The sequence below is a fragment of the Terrapene carolina genome, unplaced genomic scaffold (assembly GCF_002925995.2).
Source record: "Terrapene carolina triunguis isolate 2854851 unplaced genomic scaffold, T_m_triunguis-2.0 Scaffold789, whole genome shotgun sequence".
In the NCBI taxonomy this organism is placed as follows: Eukaryota; Metazoa; Chordata; order Testudines; family Emydidae; genus Terrapene; species Terrapene triunguis.
In genome coordinates this window covers 3,309,201-3,329,663 of record NW_020665140.1, presented here as the reverse complement: position 1 = coordinate 3,329,663, position 20,463 = coordinate 3,309,201, and the positions used below count along the sequence as shown (strand labels likewise).

Below are 20,463 nucleotides of genomic sequence, written 5' to 3'. Positions count from 1 at the left end.
CCTCCCTCCCAGGTTTGAGAGCCTGGGAGGGAGGGCGAGCAGCGGCGCGCGAATCAGCTGTTTCACGCGCCGTGGAGGTGAGCTAGGGCGGCCGGGGCACATTTTTAGGGGCGGCAGGGGTGGCATTCTGGCGCCGGCCATGCCGCCCCTAAAAATGTGCCGCCCCAAGCACCAGCTTGTTTTGCTGGTGCCTAGAGCCGGCCCTGGGTGAATCTGTTGGCAATTGAATCTATATAGTATTCCAGGTATTCAATACATGCTTTTTGACATACTGTATACAGAGCTAGGAAAGTAAAGCTAAACCAGGTACAGTGGAGAACAAAACAGTTAATTTTCTATATTATTCCATTAAATACTAGTTCTGTTTGTAGAGGAGCTATTTGTATGGGTTTTTTTTAATTATTATTATTATTACAAATGAAAGAAGCTTCCGTGTGGCAGTATTTCTGGTTTGCTTTAGATTCTTACATGTAGCCCTTAGATGCTTTGAGAGTGAATGATAAGAGAAGGAGTGATAAATAGGTTTTTCCAAAGATTCAAAAGTTCTCGAGTTACTGCCAGTGACAGATGGTTTGTCCTTGCTCATCACTTGTCTTCTTGACAGCATATCTCTGCTCTCTGCAAAATCTATCCCAGCGTGTACTCAAGTCCTTTAGAAGAAGAAAAATATTTTCTGTTTCAACCATGATGTTTCACATTGGGCCAATGGCGTTCATGTTTGACCAAGTGGAATCCCTTCTTCACAATACAGTGCAGCATTTATTTTATAGGCAGTTTGGAAAATTGCTAGAGTTTGAGATTACTACCTAAGTTTGTAAGTGATCCCCAATTCTAAAGTTGCAAAGATTATAAGAATATTACTTTATATCAATACTGTAGATACTTCTGATCTCCTATGAGTAGAACTGCCTGCCCTAGGCGTCTGCCTCCCATACTCTCATTGAGTAGCACTTATGCAAGTATTCTCATAGATTTCAATACGATAGCTCATTTAACTACTTCTCAGTGTGTGAGTAAGGTGGCAGAATTGGGATCTTTGTGTTTGTTATTGCTTTATCTTTTCACAAAATTTGGTTTTCAGGTTGAACTGTTTGTGTGGCTGCTTTACTAGGACATAAAGAGTAACTGCCACTGGGACAAATCCTCAGGTGGTATAATGTATTATTGCTTCACTGGCTTCAATGGAACAATTCTAAATTATTCTATCTAAGTAATTGGCCCTTAAAACCCCATGTAAAATTAGCCTGCTAAAATGACGCTTGGATGTTTGCTGTTGAAGAGTTATGTGATATGGCAATACACATTTGGCAGTGTATCTTAACTCACAACAGTGCTGGAAAGAGAGAGGAAGAAAAATCATTTCCTGAATTCTTTGGTTATACCATGACACTGTTGCACTCCCTGCACAATAAAGTTGCTGTGGATTGTCAGACACCCAGTGGTGTGAAAGAAATGTCAGCTCAGCAGCACCAGGTTTTTTATTTAATATTGCTACTTTGGATGTGAATGTCAGGCAGATGTATTTCAGTGAGCGAAATAAAACAGTTTTTCATGTTTGAGATTCAAACCTGATACCAGGTAATTAACATATTGATATTTCAGTGTTGCAAGATTTCCAAGCAAGTCCACCAAGATGGTGATACCTATTGCTCCATGCAGCATTTTTTTATCTTTATTAAAAAAGAAAGGTGTTGGAGTGTTTTGACACTGTTTATATATCTGCATGGATTCATGTGTGGCTAGAAAAGAGTTAATTGTTTCATTTAATACTTGTGCAGGATTTCATTTTTCATGTGCTTTCCAGCCCTCATTATGAATGCATACTATAGTTTAGTTCAATTTTACCCTAAGATGTGAGTTGCATAAACAACACCATCACCTGCTTTCTGTCTCGTATGGAAATTTCCAGTCTGTCCCTCTTATGTGTGCAGAGCACTACTTTCTGTCAGAAAGCCAGCAATATGGGCAGATGAGTTCCAAAGCTGCACAGTACTCAAAGATTTGGGGTTATTAAACTCCCTAACTTGTGGGTGCCCCCTACCAATTTGTTTTTAATGCTTTTAACTTACAGGTATCAGATTCCTTTTAATTACTGCCCTCACTCTCATTGAACGTATTGGTTTATATATTCCTTTGACCCCTTCCACAAAATGCAGAGTTCATGCCAGCTCACTGGGTATGCATGAAGATGTTTACCTAGACCACAAAGAAATGATATTTTTCCTTTAGTGGATCATTCTCTCGGATGCCGAATAAATGCTTTAACTTTGCGAACACATGAGTAATAAAAAATAATTTCAAAGCAGCTTCATTACATGGCCTCCACGACATTATTACGTGGCCTTTTAGTTATGAGTACTGAGGTTTAATTTGAACCAGAAATGTTCTTTGCTTCTAATATCTCTCTGTTCATTAAGGCATTCTTATTTGGTCTCCTCCCTCCCCAGTGAAGATGCAATGGACTCCTTAAATGAACAAAACTGCAAACTCAGTAGAAAGTCAAGGGCATTGTGGAACGTTATGTCATGACACTAAAGGCATGCCTTGTCCAAGTAATGACTTTTTACTGACAGATAATTGGATCTAGGCTGTGTTAGTGCTAGCTTTGATTTTTTTTTTTACTGTTCTAATATAATAATGAACTTGTAAACTTGTGCTTCATAACTGCTGATCAAGAGGACTGTTCTATGCTAGATTATGCATATTATTATTTTATCATCAACTACTTTCAGAAAGCTGCAGTGTTCAATGTCAGACTGATTTAAGTTTCAAAACAGTTCCTCTAAGGAGGAGGAGTCTATAAAATATTTGATTGGGTTATTAAAATCTTTCTATTGTGCCCAAACTCTGAATTTTTGTGGCACACTACAAAAGCACATAAGCACAATAATGTAAACATGTCCAAAAGATATTAATAGTAGAGTGGTGGTGATAGGAGAGTAGCCCATTGGGCTAGGCACTGTACCCACAGCAAGTAAGAGAAAGTCCCTATCCTGAAGAGCTTACAATCTATACAGACAAGTTTGGGAGAAAGGGAATAGTATTAGCATCATCATTTTGCAGATAGGAAAGTTCTACAAAGAGGGTGAAATACTGACTCTATTGAAATTAATGAGAGCTTTGCATTGATTCCAGTGGGTTCAGCATTTCATCCAGAGAGATTGTTGCCCAAGGTCACACAGGAAGTCTGTGGCAGAGCCAGGGCTGGCTCCAGGCACCAGCCCAGCAAGCAGGTGCTTGGGGCGGCCAACGGAGAGAGGCGGCACGTCCGGCTCTTCACTGGCAATTCGACAGCGGGTCCCTCACTCCCTCTCGGAGCGAAGGACCCGCCGCTGAAGACTGAAGCGGCTGCGGTAGAGCAGATCGCGATCGCGGCTTTTCTTTTTTCTTTCTTTTGCTGCTTGGGGTGGCAAAAACCCTGGAGCCGGCCCTGGGCAGAGCCAAGAATTGAACCCTCATCTCCTGACTCCCAGTCTGATCACTTAACCACAAGACTATCGTTTATGTAAGAAAACCCACCTCTTCAGAAACTTTCCTAACCCCATGATCAACCTCCCAAAGATTCACCTTCAACCCTAAAAAATTCAGAGGGGAAAAGATACTGAAATCTAAACTCTTCTCTGGCAGCCTTCAGGACAAAGTGAATTCCTAAAACAATGACAATTCACTAAGAATGTGAGTCCTTTGTTCTAAGACTGCAGAGATGTTAATTATTCACTTCATTTTGTATGTTCTCCGATAACATGTGTGATCCCCTTGTTCTTAATCTGTCCACCTTGTGCTTAGCTTGGCCACTCTGATCACGTTCCCAGACCTGAGGAGGAGATCTGTGACATTCAACACTTGTTCCTTCCACCAACAGAAGGTGGTCCAATTAAAGATATTACCTCACCCACCTTCTCTCTCATTGGCTATGGGTCACAGGTGTTTGTAGTTCCTGGGAGGGGCCGAAGTCTGAACAAATGCATGTTGCATTTGTATCAGTATGTAATTTTAAAAAAGTGAACCTCAAAGGTCTTGATCTGCTGAAGATGTCCTGGCTGACTGAAGGTTAAAAAGCTGACTGCATTATATAAAGAGCCAAATAAGTCAGAAACCAAATTTGAAATAGAAGATAAGGTGGATCAAACCAGTGCCTCGGATATATAGCAGCAATCATCCTCATTTTGCGTTTTAATTAGAGTTGGGTGAATTATTTTCAGCAAATATTAAATTTGCCAAAAATGTATTTTGGGGGCACCAAAACTTTTCATGAATATGTACAAATGCACCAAATAATTTTAGCCAAAAAAAAAAAAAGTTTTGGGACTGAGATGCCATTCAGAAATTAGCCAGAGAAGGAGGAGAGTGGTGGTACCAATCCCTTCCTTGTAAGTTTTAGCCCAGTCTCCTGGAATGGGGGAGACCCACATTGTGTTTCCCCTCTTCCTGATGTGGGATTGGAACTTGAGTCTATGGCATTTCAGGACAGTGCCCCAGCCACAGATACTCTGATGTGGATATTTTCCAATCTCTTATGTTAAATTGTTCCACTTTGTATTGTTCAACCGGAGTGATTGAGAGAGCTCCATATCAGAATACCCCGTAGCCATGACACTCTCCTGCAATGTCAGAAACTCAAGTTCAAATGCCATCTTCATAACAGGCAGAGAGGGGAATTGAACCCTGGTCTCCCATATCAGGTGAGTGCCTTAACTACTAGGCTACAGCTTACAAGGGAAGTACCACTTTTATCTCCTCCTCCTTCTGCAATTTCATAATATAGCCCTTAAAAAGGTGCAGAAACAAAATGTTTGGGATCAAACAAATTATTTCATTTGACCCAAAACTGACTTTTCCAATTTGGTTTGATCCAAACTCTTTTTTCCCCCCGATTTTTTTCAGAACTGAAAAATCAGTTATTCACCCAGATCTTAATTAGAGCTGGACAAGGCATGGGAACTCTGTTCCATGGAGGATGTAAAGATTTCAAAATTTGGTTACATTCCAATTCAGTGTAAAAGCCCAAAATTCTCCACAAATCGGAATTACCGTTCTCTGCTCGTCTCTAGTCAGAGCCCTGGCTTCAGGGCAGTCCATCTGGGAAGCTGTCCTGTAGCCTGGAAACCTGGACTTCTAAGGAGCCCCAAACTTAGGAGCTAGGGCTTTCGGGCTCTTGGCTCCCCATCAGCCCACCAAGCAGGCTGCTGAGGAGCAAGGTAGGCACCAGGCAGGTTTTGAAAACTGTCTGGCAGGTAAGAGTCTGTTGAAAATCTGCCTGGTTTCTGGCAGCAATTCCTCAGAATTGACATGGTCCTGCGGAATGTGTTGATTTCAACAAATCTGCAAATTACAACTAAAAATGTTTCTTTTGAATTTTTCTTAATTTAGTCTTTAACTTTCTATGGCATGACAGTACTAGGAAATTTTCTTTGGGAGGCAGTGCTGGACTATTACTACTCCCTCAATTTCCAAACTCTCTCTTCTCTTATTATTGGTTATCTTCCAACTGATTTGATACATGATATCTGATCAGACCAATGACAGCCAGGATGTGTGCTATGTTGCTTCACATCATTTCACTGTTCAGTTCTATCTTGTCCCTGTAGGTGTGTCATAAAAGTCTACTGTGGGGAATTCAACAAAATATCAAAATAATATATTATTATTACCAAATGCGCAAGTGGTACAATAAAGACGGAAAAAAGTTCAAAATACAAAGTAGGGAGTAGAAACAGAGACGTGTAACTCAAAACAAACAAACAAAAAAGAAAAAATGTCACAAGGGCTCAGGGAAACCCATTTTAATCATTCAGTAGCTGTGGAGTAACGGTACTCTGTGTAGGGTTTTGAAAGTCCTCTTGATAGACCAGCATCAAATGAGCAGCTCATTCATCAGGTGTATAGCATGCTCAACCACACCTCAGTTACACAGAGGGTAGTAGATGTACAACTGAATGGAATAATGAGAATAAAACCAGAGGCTATCAAAGTAACAAGCAAAGAGCCCTCTCTGCTATCTCATCTCTTAACATCAGGCATTATACATGAGAAACCTTCTTGACAAAATCCAGGAGATGCCACACTTACCTCTTCTCAAAGATAAATGGGGAGCCCCTTGCCTCTGACTCATCAATAGGACCAATCAAAATAACATGACGAAATAGTAGAACCAGTATAATAACATGGAGAATATAATTAGGGTGACCAGATGTCCCGATTTTATAGGGGCAGTCCCGATTTTTCGGTCTTTTTCTTATATAGGATCCTATAACCCCCGACCCCCTGTTCCGATTTTTCACACTTGCTGTCTGGTTACCTTAAATATAATGCACTGTATCTAAATTCAATGTTAGGTCATGAATTACTACAAATAATGTTTATATTTACCCAGAGATACATTGACACAGCAATCTCATTTCCCCAAATGATCATCTCAGCACTGGAGAGAGTTTCCTATCTAAGGCCTATTTATATGTAGCTGCCCAGAACCTGCTTTCAGTCTCTCTCTAGGTTAGAATTTCCTGTACTGCGCATCAATGTAGCAAATGAGAACTGACCCCAGTTCCAATGCCTCTGAATTAATAATGGTGGTTTTCAGTTCTGGGGATCTTACCTCTCTCTTAAGATTAGTAACCAGTTAAATCTCTCTCCTTTGGTCATAGTATTATATAAACTACAATCATCCCAAAGCCAAAAATCAGTGCTGTGCATCTCCCCGGCCTCAATAACAATAGACTACTACCATTCAGCTACCACAATGTCAATGTTGTTTTATGCTTTCACAAAGCAGCATTACAATACCTAGCTTCCTTGCCCTGTGATTTATAGCAGTTCTAGGTGCTTACTGTTTTAGAGCCAATATCGGTAGAGTTACCAGATCAAGCAAAGCCAATCTTGGTTTGGTTTGCAATGCCTGTTCATTTGAAACCAGTAGAACGAACTGAGATGTCCAGACATTTTTGACATTCTTCTATGATTTTTCCCTCCTCTGCTTCCTCCTCCCCACTTCCTACTTTGGTGTGAAAGTCAGATCCTGCAGCTGCCTCTTTCCTGGGCTCATGACATTGCCAGCCCACTCATCTCGCCTCCTCTTCTTCTTTCTCTTTGTTCCTCTCCTGAGTGAGTCTTGCCCACAAAATGAAGAATGATAGCACAGAATAAAGAAGGGGAGGTAGCATCTTGGACCCACCACAAAGACAGCTTTTGGAATCTGTTTCAGTGACAAGATAGAAGTGGGAGGGGACAGCAAGGGACCTGTGAAAATAGAGGCAAGAGTAGGTCATTCTTTACATGTAGTCTCCCAAAACTGCCACAATGACACATTCCTCTTTCTCTCTCAAAAATATCTTTCCCCACCTATTCCTCTATTCATATAATCCCCAAATGTTTTAATCTGGATGACCAGAATCTCCACATTTCCTTCCCACTCACACATCCAAGATAGGTGAACATTGAGAAGGTATCATGGTTTGGAGATTTAGAAATTTGGTCAGTTTGCGACAGTAGGTATCTTGTCTGAATGCACTGATTCTTTGCCATTCTTTCTTCTGCTCCATCTCACTATACAGTGTTAAAGCAAAAATGATTTCATTTTCTTCTGAATCAACTGAAACCTATTTTCTTCTGTTATGCCTGCATTGAAATATATTTCCATCTTTAATTAGCAAGTCAAACAATAACACAAATGCATCTGCTAAAGGTTCTCTATCCTCAGCTGAATAACAGAGGTCTTTCAGAGCATGTGCTCCTTTATTTGTCATTTGCAGAGAGCATCCATTCCACTTTATTTATTTATTTATTTATTTATTTATTTATTTAGCTTTTATAAATAAGCTGACTGATAGCTGCTTTGTTCTCTATTTCAGGTTGTGGAGACTAATTTGGTTGCTTTTGACTGTCACTGGATCATTATAAATGAGGTAACTATCAACCAAATGTTGTTGTGAAGCATGAATCCTGTTTTCATACATACTGACAGTGTTCACGCTGGTCTTTGCCAACAGGAAGCAGTAACTACAGCAAAGTCGAGGCATGGGAGTGAGAGCATTGCTTAATAAAATCAGAATGACAAGTTTTGGGGCTTTGTTGGTTTTGTTTTGTTTTAAATAAAAGGCCTTGTATCAATAAAACAAATGAAAAACAGCCCCCTACTGAGTATGTTTAGCCTTTCCTTTTGGCTTGAGCTGCCTGCTTTGGGAGATCTTTCATAAAAAAAAAATAAAAAAAAAAAAATCAAGCAAACAAACCAACCCCCCCCAAAAATACAATTCTTTGTGAGGATAGTGAATGCTTCCTAGTGAAGTGCTTGTGTTCCATTTATATTTAAATGTTGTTTCTAAAACTTGTATGTGTTCCTCCCTTTGCCCCTTTAAAAAGCACAAGGATTAAGTACTTCAGTATGGGCTGGTACTAAAACCCACTGAAGATAGAGCCATATATGAATATGTATAAATAGTGAACAGGAGGAACCTTTTTCAAGTACAAACATACCTGTTTTCAAATCTTTCTGAGTCGGACCTTGTGGGAATTTTTGCAAAGACGATTGATTAAAGGATCTGTTTTTAATTATGAAATCAACTCTACCATCCATGCTTGCCAGGCAACATCTGATAGGTCAAAAAGCAGAGGCGCTACACATAGAAAACACGGCGCAGTGAAGTTGTTTTTGGATTATACAGGGTTCACATTTTTCTCTGTTGTTTTAAAAGGAGTCGTTTTTTATGTCTACAAAATGCTTAATTGGAGAGATAATTATTCCCAAGTTTAATGTATAGTACCTATATCTGTATATTTTTTGTAAAACATTGTTTAGAGAAAAGACATGTGTAATTCCTGATCTGATCTTGACTGGCCACACACTTCTGTTTTCATAGTCAGTCGTTAGTTATTCATTGTTATAATACAATAAACAAATCAGAGTTGGTTTATTGATTCCAGTTTATGTTAATGGGAAAGCTCACCTCAGAAGCAGCATCTGGTTACAGTTAGGTCCTGTTTTACCTTGTCTTTCTAAACTACAGGAAGGTCACAAGGTGAACCTATAGGCATAATCAACCATTTTTCAGTTAGGCTAGATTAGAATTCAGTCATCTTCCTGGTTCTTTGCTCTGGTGACCAGACCGGTTTAGTAAATCACTTCCACTGTTTAAAGTTAACAGATACTATTAAAAATTATCATTTTCCCCAATTCCTATTGAAGTCAATGGGAGTCTCTCCATTCACTTCAGTAGGAGTTGGATTAGGCCCATAATTCATAGTTAGCCAAAATGCTGGTAAATCACTTAGGTGGAAGTTCTTAATGATTGGTGAATATCATATCTTATTATCATGTTAGTCAATTTTAAATGAATTTGAACTTTAAAAGAAAAACATTAGTGTAGTAAACTGGAAAAGCTCTGATCATAGTACATGTTTTCTATATGCTGTAGAACCTACAGAGTCACAAATCAGTTGTTCTCTGAAATGGATTCTGCCCTATGAGCCATATCCATCCATGAGAGGGTAAAATGTAGTTTTCTCTGTTCTAGCATTCTAAATATTTGCATTATTTTGAGGACATTAAAATTAGATCAGAATCAAATAACATCTGTTCACAGTGGCAAAAACTGAATCAAGATTGGACTTTGACCTATCATTTATACAACATTTTTTCCTTTGTTACTTCTTTTGATGTCACCTTATTCAGACCATAACAAAAATGTGAATATATTCCAGATGGTGAATGTTTGGGAACAGTATTCTGCCTTTTATGTCACTTTACCAGTACACTACAGAAAAATACCTTTTATCCACTTTGATGACAATGGGAGATTTGAAAGTGGAGTGATGGCTGCCTATGCCCTTTATTGTTTAGTTTTCTGTGTTGTTGTAGCTGTGTTGCACCCAGAATATTAGAGAAACAAGTCTAGTGTGGTAAGTAAACAAACACCCCCTTCCCCCCCCCACCCCCCACAAAAGTGCAATCTAGTTGCCAATTACTGTATCCTTTGGATTTACACTATGGGCCAGACTGGGAACTCCATGTTCACAGTGGCATGTAGTTATTCACACAAGTACTCCCATTCCAGTAAATCTAGCCCTTTATGACGGATGTGTTTGTTTTGACTAAATCAGAGCCACCAAGAAAGTGACTATAGCCTACCCTAAACCTAGAACTTAGGTCAACCTAGCTACATCACTCAGTATGTGAAAGATTCAAACCCCTGAGAGATGCAGTGAAGCCGACCTAAGCCCCAGTGTAGACCCCACTAGGTTGACAGAAGAATTCTTCCATTGACCTAGCTAACACCTCTGAGAGGTGAAATTACTACAGCGATGGAAGAACACCTGCTGTTGCTGTCGTAAGTGTCTACACTACAGCTGTGCCACTGCAGTGTTTCTAGTTTAGAAATACCCTATTTTACATGTCTTTTCTAATCCTCTAGTCTTCAGCATTTAAGATGAATTATGCAAATGAGAAATACATTATTTGGCAAACAGTTAAAATAACTGCTTACAACTGGCTGCCAAATAAAAATTAGGAATGTATTCCCTTTTACTTTTGGATTGGAAACAAAAAAATCTGAACAGAAATGCCATTCATGAATATGAATCTGCCTAGTTGATTGGGTTGCGTATATTACTTCAATTGCTTATTTTAAAAGGCAATAATGCTTGGTAACATTTACTTAATTTTATTGTCCTATTAGTTGATGTTTAAGGTGATGTATTAAATTAGCCTTGACAATGTGCATCTAATGGGAATTACTGTGGAAATTTGAAATAAATAAATATATAATAAAATGTTACCTTTAATACATTACCATATATATTGTATTGAAGGCTTCATAAAAAATGAGAGGTGGCACAGTTTCATATGTCACAATCAATCATGTTAGTACTTGGTAATAATACCAATCTCCTCTCCCTGATCAATGAATTCAGTTGAGAAAACCCTCTCCAAATAAATATTTACATCCCTTCAGGGCCCTACAACAGCAGATGGCATTGTTCTTTATTTAAATTTCACAAGATTCAGAGATTTGGATATATACAAACCACAGGTTGAGTAATAGATATGAGAAGGGGTTTCTCTCTGTTTCTGTTTTCCTTCTCCGCCACAATAAATTTAACCTCTGGCAGCCTAAGGGAATCAGGCTAAATTCTCTTGTCACCCTTTTGTCATATTTGTGCATTCATTACAAATTTTATTTTTAGCTGATAGTAGGAATCGAGAGAAATTGTATGTCTGTATTTAACATGAAAGAACTGGTTTATTCATTTATTTATTTGTAAATAGGTGGCTTACTTTAGTTATTAATTAAACTGTGCAATGTAATCCCACTATGCCCAGTGCTGTCACCTGTCTCCTACTGCTCTCTCTTCAGAGGACAGCCCAAAGCTCTTTGCACTGCTCACAGTTATTATAGGTGAAACACCTTTGAAAAATGTAAATGTTGAACCATTAAAGTTACACATTTTTCAAACGGTTAAAAGGTGCCCTTGGATGCATGCGCACAGCTCAAACAGATTTAAATGGGAGGCTCATGTGCATGCATCCATATGCAGAATTTGGCTTTATCTATCTGTCCAAAAAGAACTGGGTCCTAGTTGTTGGGTTCTGTTTCTTCATTGTTATATAAGTATAACACAGTACTATGAAGATGAGGCTAGGGGTAGGTCATACTGTGAAATTAAGAGTCAACTTTTGAAGTTGTGGTAGATCCCAGAAAGTAATTAACTGGATTTCACTAACTTATGTAATGGCACATTTTAAACACATGCAGTGGATTGATGCAAAATAATTACTTGAGGGATGTTACAGGGTAGCTGGCCCCTGAGGATGGTCAGGTCCTCAGCCTACCTATGACAGGCTGTGCTAAAGAGAATGAGACAACCAACACCCATCTGCGGATAATTGATTAACTACTACCCAGCTATTCAGGCAATTAGTTAAGGAACACCTGGGCTTTATAAACAGTTATGTGGGCTCAGACAGGGGAGATCACAGGGAAGAAATGCTGGAAAAGAACTCCTCAGGGGGAGCTGGCTAGGAAGCTACTCCCAGTGGGTAATAAAGACTGATGGGGAGAGGAACAGTACACAGAAAGAGGAAGTGCCAAGGGGAGGACTTCTTGGGAGGCTTCTCAGGAGGAGCTGCTGAGAGAGCTCATCAGGAAAGGAGGCCAAGGAAGAGTGCTCCTAACTGGGGAGGCTCCAGAAGGAAGGATTGTGAATGCAAACCCTCAGCAAAACCTGGTCCGAATGGAAGGACTTCACAGGTAGCAGCAAGAGCCCCAGACCAAAGGAATTATATTCTGTTCCCAGGAAGGGGTCATCGTGGGTTTGACCTTTGTAGGTACCTTGGCCCAAGGCAAGAGAGACTTCCCCAACTGAAGGCAAGAGGCCCTTACTCCAGGGGTACGGTTCTGGATCAATAGGGCTTCATGGGTAAGGGACTTGGACATCAGGGGGGTTGATGGACTAAGATTAACTCAGCCCCTTTCCCCCTCTAACTAGGATGCTAGGGTCAAGACCTAGTTGTGTAATGTTCTGCCTTTGGGTAAGTTAATTACAGTGCTGATGGGGCACTGCTTAATATACACATGCCTCATTGGACTTATTGAAAGTGCATTAGCAGAAACTGATGCAGGGAGTTAACTGTAGTGCTGCACTAGGTCACAAGGGACACTCCAGGGGTGAGGGTCCCGTTATAAGGAGCTTCATTAAAAACCCTTCCATTTTAAAATAATTGCAATAGCTCATGTATTTTATACTACTCTATTTTCTGTATTGTGCTTGCCACCTATACAGACTCATATAGCCCCCTCCCCAGAGGTGTGGCTTAAGCGTCCTCTCTGGTGCTTATTATTTGGAGTGGCTTCTCCCCTCTCCTCAAATGGGTTGGGTCCTGGGTTCTTTTTTTGTGATGGCTGGTGTCTCCACCCAGGGTGACTCCTCACTGCGCCCAGGACACAAAGGGTGCTTCCCTTGGGAAAATGAATAATGCTATCGCTGCTAGCCAGGCATATGAAACCCAGTTCACAGTGAACAATGGAGTACATCAACACAAACTATGGCCAAGGAATGACACACCCCAAACCAACAATATAACAATGGGGGACATTACTAGGAGCAGGAAAATAGGATCTGGAGAAGGAGAGGGTTAGGTTAACTAATAAATACTAACCATGAATAAACCAAGTTCCCCACCTCCCAACACTCATAACTTTCATAATCTGTCCCTGCCTCCCTACCACCTTCCCAGCCAAATGATATGGTAATGAGTGTGGAGAGGCGTGCTGCAGCACTGTGATTGTTGGCCAGCTTAAACCCAAAGGATGCCTTTACTGTGTCTTCATCCCTGGGTGGGACAGCGTGCTTTTCTAGCTCCCTGGTCTGGGGTTCTGTGGAGGTCTAGGCTGACTCTCCAGAGCCAGCTCCAGGTCAGATCACTGCCATTCTAGCTGCTGGTCTCTGCGGGGTTGGAACTGTCTGTTCCATGGACTAGGTCGCACCGCAGCTCAAAGACTCCTTTTGAGTGGAAGGGGAGTTAATCAGAGACTCCCTGAGCTGTTCTGCTTCTCTCTCTTGGCTCCCAAACTCAATGCTCAAAAATTAAACTTGTCTCTTTGCCTCTGCGTCAGGGTGTCCCTTTATGATGGAGGGGCTGAGCAGACCTGGCTTATCATTGGCCCAGCTAAAGGCTTGGTCAGATCGTGCTCTTCAGAAGTCTCCTATTGGCCTCAGCAGGGGTTTCTAGTCTATTCTGTCCCTATACCTGATTCCAGCCATGCTGGGAAATGGTGCCAAAGGGATTTGGTAGCCATTTTTGTTGTAGTCCATAGAATAGGGTTTGCTAGAGCCTCAGCTCAAATGTGGGTTACATTGCTGAGTTACATCTCGCTATCATTCAAGTTAGGCAGGTGGTAACTAATATAAACTGGTATTCTAAAACCCATAGCAGTGCATCTCTGCCACTTTCCACCTATATGTCTGTAGGTTGCTTCAGAGCAGGCAGAATGAGCTAGCTCTGCAGTGGTCATTAGTTCTAGATGCCTGATCCATGGCCTGCAGAGTAGACAAATTGGTTTTTCATTCTTGTCTTAAGTTCCTTCTTCAAGTTCTATCATCACTCCTGTGACAGACCCAGACCAATGGGGTACAGGAGTCTGGTAGAGGGCAAATATACTGGTCACTGGATAAGTAGTTTTCTGTTCCCTGAGTGACCAGAGCAGGGGCTGCACTAGAGTAATCAGGAACCTGCTAGAACCAGTTAAGGCAGGCAGGCTAATTAGGACACCTGGAGCCAATTAAGAAGAAGCTGCTAGAATCAATTAAGGCAGGCTAATCAGGGCACCTGGGTTTTAAAAGGAGCTCACTTCACTTTGTGGTGAGAGTGTGAGGAGCTGGGAGCAAGAGGCGCAAGGAGTGAGAGGGTGTGCTGCTGGAGGACTGAGGAACACAAGCGTTATCAGACACCAGGAGGAAGGTCCTGTGGTGAGAATAAGGAAGGTGTTTGGAGGAGGCCATGGGGAAGTAGCCCAGGGAGTTGTAGCTGTCATGCAGCTGTTACAGGAGGCACTATAGACAGCTGCAGTTCACAAGGCCCTGGGCTGGAACCCAGAGTAGAGGGTGGGCCCGGGTTCCCCCCAAACCTCCCAATTGACCTGGACTGTGGGTTCTTCCAGAGGGGAAGGTCTCTGGGCTGTTCCCCAACCCACATGGTGAATCTCTGAAGCAAGAAAATCCGCCAATAAGTGCAGGACCCACCAAGATAGAGGAGGAACTTTGTCACACTCCATTTGTACTAATGACAACACTCTCCCTAGTCTCGGTCCTGAGAGGAAAAAAGAAAAGATTTGGCCCAAGCCATCAAAATCTATTATACTGAAATTCTACCTTTAGAAAATCTAAATCTCTCTTTTTAATGCATACTAGGCCCAGAAACTGGGCCAGTTGGTATCCTGTTTTTCTATTTCTTTCTTCTTGGCTTTCAGTACTTGTAAAATAGATCATCTGGCACTCTTATACTATAGAGAGAAGGTAGGTGCGGTAATATCTTTCTTTGGACCAACTTCTGTTGATGGAAGGTGCAAGATTTTGAGTTTCATGGAGCTCTTACTTGTGTCTGGAGAAGATAACTAGAATGTCACTTGTACCTGAGAGAGAGCTCTCTGAAGGTCGAAAGTGTGCCCCTTCCCCCAACAGAAATTGGTCCAACAAAAGGTATTATCTCACTTGCCTTGTTTCTCTCATATCCTGGGACCAACAAGGCTACAGCGCTGCAAACAACCCTTATATCCTTCATTTAAATTGAAATGCAGATGGTTTCCTCCTATGAATTAGTCCCTTGATCTAGTTTTCTTGTCATTATAGACCATCTCTTCAGCTCAAATCTAAAAATCAGAACAAGTGAAGGATGATCTGATAGTCTTGTTTTGTACCATAGAACATGTTCTTGCTGTCTGTCAATCCCAAGAGAAAATACTGGCAGAATTAATTGAATGAGGCAAAGAAATTTATTTTCATCAAATTGTCCTGATTTAAGCTGGACTTGGGTTTGTGGTTAACAGTTTTGCAATTGCGACGTTAAACCTAAAAAGGAAACTTTTATAATACCAGTACAGTCCACGGAATCGAAAGTACATTTGTCATGAATCTGTTCAGTGTATTTGTTATATTGTTTCATCAAACTGACAATTCCCACATTGCTCATGTCTCTTTGGTGTTTGTTTGGACTTTGCTTTTAGTCCCCAGAAAATTATTTTAAAATACACACTATGCCTGAAGTGTGGCAATGACCTAGAGGCAAAACCCAGAGAATTCTAATTAAAATGCACAAAACTGCTGAATACAGAAAAAAATATGCTGTGCTTTTGGGAGAAAAAATGATAAATGTTTGCACAGCTAAAAGTCAAAACCTCTTATAAAATGTTAGTTGGCGGTGTAGCATGCCATGTGGGTATGATTTTTCACAGTATTGAAAAAAATTTGACAGCCTCTCTGTTCCAATATAGTCAAGATGTGGAACAAAAACCAAATGATCATCCATAGTGAACTTCCCATAAATACTATGATTGATTAAAAGGTGTGGTGTAGAATACAGATAATATTCTTTTTAACTGCCCTCTATGATTATATTGCAGGTGTATTTAAAATGACCTGCATTTTGCCAAAGAAACAACTTTTTTCTTTCTTGTAGCTAGTGAAATGATACAGACTAAATGAAAAGACGGCATATTAAGCTGAGAAAAACCATTATCTATGGTACATGAAGGATTAATCGACCAGACATGCAGGATATTACACTGGACACAGCTGATGCCAGGTGTTATTTTGTTTGCAGAAAAATCTATATTTCATAAAGAACATAAATAACAGATGAGGCCAAAAGCTATGACATGCTATGAAGAAGAATAAAATAGGTTTATTGTAGTCAAGAGAATTGATGTTAAAATTCACAACTCTTAGCATATTCTTCTTCATGGCTTTAAAGAAAATAAACAAAATGGAGCTATACCTGAACCATTTGTTGCAGAAGATTTTGCTTTAAGCATGTTAATTGTAGCCAGAAAAATACATCAGGATTGGTGTTTACAATTAAAAACCAGCATTTTCAAAAGTATGTGGTTTGCTTTTTGCAGAAAGGAAACTGCATTGTGATCTTAAATTTGAATATTTGTGCCTCCAAAATATGTGATTGTGGGCACAGACCATGAAGTTAGAAGCACAAGTCCACTGATTTGCTCCTGTAATTCATTTACAGACACACAGATGCATTTGCAGTTAGCTTTAAAAAAGAAAAAAGGGAGGGGGGGAAGAGCTGGGCCTTAGACCTTGGGGAAATGTACCTCAAAATTTTTGCTTTCTATTGGAATGCAGAATTACTACTCTAAGATGCATACTAGTGATGATGTAGCCTCAAAAGTCTCTCTCTTTTTTTTTTTTTTTTAAATGGTATCCAAAAGATTATCTACTCTGCGGAAGATGACCTAAACCTCTTCAGTCTGAAAGTCATGCTGGAAATTTCAGTATAACAAAATTTCTCATTGGATTTTTGCAAACTTTAGCATGGAACATTAAACTCTTATGTTTCCAAAATGTTTAGGACATGAAGTACATTCTGATAAACAGGGTCAACTCATCAGGGGAAATAAGCAAATGATTCACTCTGCTGAGGGACAGACCCTAGGTTTGAGCGAGATCGCTTCAGATAAATTGTGTTGTGCCATACAATATTTCAGTAACTGCTTCTGTGCAGAAAAAATAGACAAAAAGAGATGAGAAAACCCTAAAAATGGGGTTAACTAAACCTTTTTAGTCCTCAGAAAAGATTCAAGTTCAAGTTTTGAATAAAGGTTTGGGTCAGTTCTTATTGTTTATTAATTAATTAATCATACCAAATTCAGGGTCATATCCACAACTAGTGTAAAACAGCATAGCCTCAACTCTTTACATACACACACATACCGTCATACCACATTCCTCTCCAAAGCAAAATATCCAGTAAATGTTAACTTAGTGATTTATTTAGTTTTCTTTAAAGTGTGTCCCCCTAGCTGTGGGTGCTCAGCTTTTAACCAGCATAGAAACCTTATGACTAAAAGGCAGATTTTAAATTAGATCTTGCTATAGACAAGAACACTCACACAACCTTGAATGCCCTAATGCTTTTCTTTCTCTCTCCCCCTAGTGCTCATTTTGATAAATTGTTAGTTAATTACTAAATTGTGTATAGGTTCTTGATATCATTTTTCCAGGAAATGAACACTTAAGACCCAAAGAATTGTCTGTACCTCTAGAGCTCCTGATGTAATGCCACACTTAGCAATACTTTATACTATGTCTTCCTACTGTCTTAAACATTATCTGTTGTGAAACACTTTAAAGTAAAAGATCAAAGGGAAAGGGGGGGGGACCCCCAATCTGAGCCCAGTTACACCTTCCAGGTCTCTCTCTAGGCTTCAGCATAGCATATCTAAGCATGTGATACGATTATAGAAATGGTAGGCGAGTCATTTTAATGAACATGCATCTGTTTTTATTTAAGGACATGACAGCACTGAATAAATGCAGTACAGTGATACCACGTCTCTCAGCACTTTCCGTTTATTTTTCATTTATAATCTGGTGGTGACATTTCAATATTTTAACTTTTATACATATTCTATGCCTGATCTTATCTTACAGGAAATAAATGATGTGGATGCGCAGGAGCTAGTGAGAAGGTCAATTGGAAGGTTAACAATTATTCGACAGACATTTCCAGTCCCACAGAACAGCAGTCAACGCTGTTTCCGTGGCAACCACAGAATATCTTCATCACTGTGTGATCCGAAGGACCCTTTCTCCCAGAACATGGAGGTATCTTCATACTAATAGTTTCTCGCCTGTGTGCTAGCTTTATAGACAGCTGCTGGGAAAACTTTGAGTTTAGTGTAATTTTTGACTCTGCTTATTTTTAATATTCTTCTGTGTGGCATATCCTAATGGTTCATGCATGAAACAATGAAATGGCTTAGCTGTTTGGGTGCCGTCTTGGTGACTAGAGCTACATATCTAGCCTAAGCCACAGCAAGGCAGGGAAATCAGAAAGAAACAACTCAGCATCCAGAAGAAGGGGTATTGAATTGCTGAGTTTTATATTGCTGAGATTAATTCCACCAAGAATTGCCTCTGCAGAGCCACACAATAAGAATCTCATACCATATTTCTCAAGCCACAGAACTGGTAATACTAGTAAAGCCATCCTGGAGACCTTCTGCCTAAAGATTCGGAACCAAGCATTTTAAAACTTGGGTGTCTCAAGCTAAATACCTAAATCCATATTTATGTACCTAAGTGACCTTATTGTCAGAGATTCTGAGTACGGATTTTACTGACTCCATGGAGATATCCTATTTATGCCAATACATTCCACCATCCACCCACTGCAAGCATATTCCATATATGGACTGTGAAAGCAAAAAGATAACAAGATAACAACATGTATTTTTAAACCCACTTCTATGCTCCTGATCTGTCGTTGAAAATGTTTAAATTAAGATTGATCTTTTTTCAGTAAACAGACTTTTTTGACAATTCTTCTAAATTTTCTTTAATATTTTTTTTTTTTTTTTTTTTTTCATTTGCAGCTCTTACATTTTGTTTGTTTTTCCCTCAACTCTGATTTTAAAAGGTCCCCATAAACAAATGGTGGGATTTTTTCAAAATGTAAAAATTTCAGGAATGAAAATCACTTATAAAATATTTAGGAATAAAAAAATTACTTAGATTTTTTTATTTCATTTTTTAAAGTAATATTTTATGTCAGTGAAAAATTATTTTCTCTCTTGATTTTGATTTATTTCTTTTTTATTCTGAAAATGTGGGATAAAATTGTTTTTGAGTGTTTGACCAGTTCTAATTATGATTTTGGTGGAATTGAACCCAATCAGAATGATTAAATTCATAGAGGTAAATGGTAAAGAGGATGTAATGCAACATTGGGGGAAGGGATAGCTCAGTGGTTTGAGCATTGGCCTGCTAAACCCAGGGTTGTGAGTGCAATCTTTGAGGGGGCCACTTAGGGATTGGGGGCAAAAATCAGTACTTAGTCCTGCTAGTGAAGGCAGGGGGCTGGACTCGATGACCTTTCAGGGTCCCTTCCAGTTCTCACCCTCCATATATTAATTATTAATATGGATTTACCAAACCAGAACAACCTGATTTCCTTCTTTGAGAAATTAACTGATTGTTTTAGATAACGGAAGTATAGTAGGTCTAAAACATTTGGACTTAGTAAAGCATTTGATACTGTACAACATGAGAAATTATTAGTTAAATTAGGGAAGATGGGGACCAGTACAAGCATTGTAAGGTGGATAAGGAATTTAGCTAAAGGAGAGAAGGCAGCAGGTTGTGCTGAAAGGTGTATTACCAGACTAGGGAGAGGTTACTAGCAGTGTTCCTTAAGGATCAGCCTTAGGATCAGTATTACCGAATTTTTTTTATGAATAACCTTGGTGCAAAAATAGGAGTGTGCTAATAAAATCTGCTGATGATATGAAGTTGGGAGACACTGTCAATACAGAGGAGGATTAGAATATTATACAGGAAGGTCTGGATGACTGGAGTGACAGAAATGGGATGAAATTCAATAGCAAAGTGCAAGGTAGTGCAGGTAGGGTCTAATAAAAAGAATTTCTGCTACACCTCAGGGTTGGAAGTGACAGAGGAGGAGAGAGACTTTGGTGTGTGGTTTGATCATAGGATGTCTATGAGCCACCTGTATGATGTGACTGTGAGGGGAAAAAAGCAAATACAATCCTATGATGTATAAGGCAAGGCATTTCCAATAGAGATGGAGATGTATTAATTCCATCGTACAAGGCATTAGTAAGACCTCATTTGGAATAGTGTGTACATTTCTGGTCACCACGTTCAAGGAAAACTATTTTAGACTGGAACAGGTGCAGAGAAGAGCTATGAGGATGATCCTGGCAAGGAGGGCCTATCTTA

General features: G+C 39.8%; 1 protein-coding gene across 1 annotated transcript in view; it reads left to right on the top strand.

Moving 5' to 3' along the window:
* The window catches only part of GRID2 (glutamate ionotropic receptor delta type subunit 2), a 1,014,260-nt gene that overhangs the window by 657,613 nt on the left and 336,184 nt on the right, over positions 1-20,463 (top strand). The window contains exons 5-6 of the mRNA XM_024197621.2: positions 7,848-7,901; positions 18,154-18,327. Coding sequence (XP_024053389.2) covers positions 7,848-7,901; positions 18,154-18,327 — 228 coding nt within the window. The remainder of the gene's footprint in view (positions 1-7,847; positions 7,902-18,153; positions 18,328-20,463) is intronic.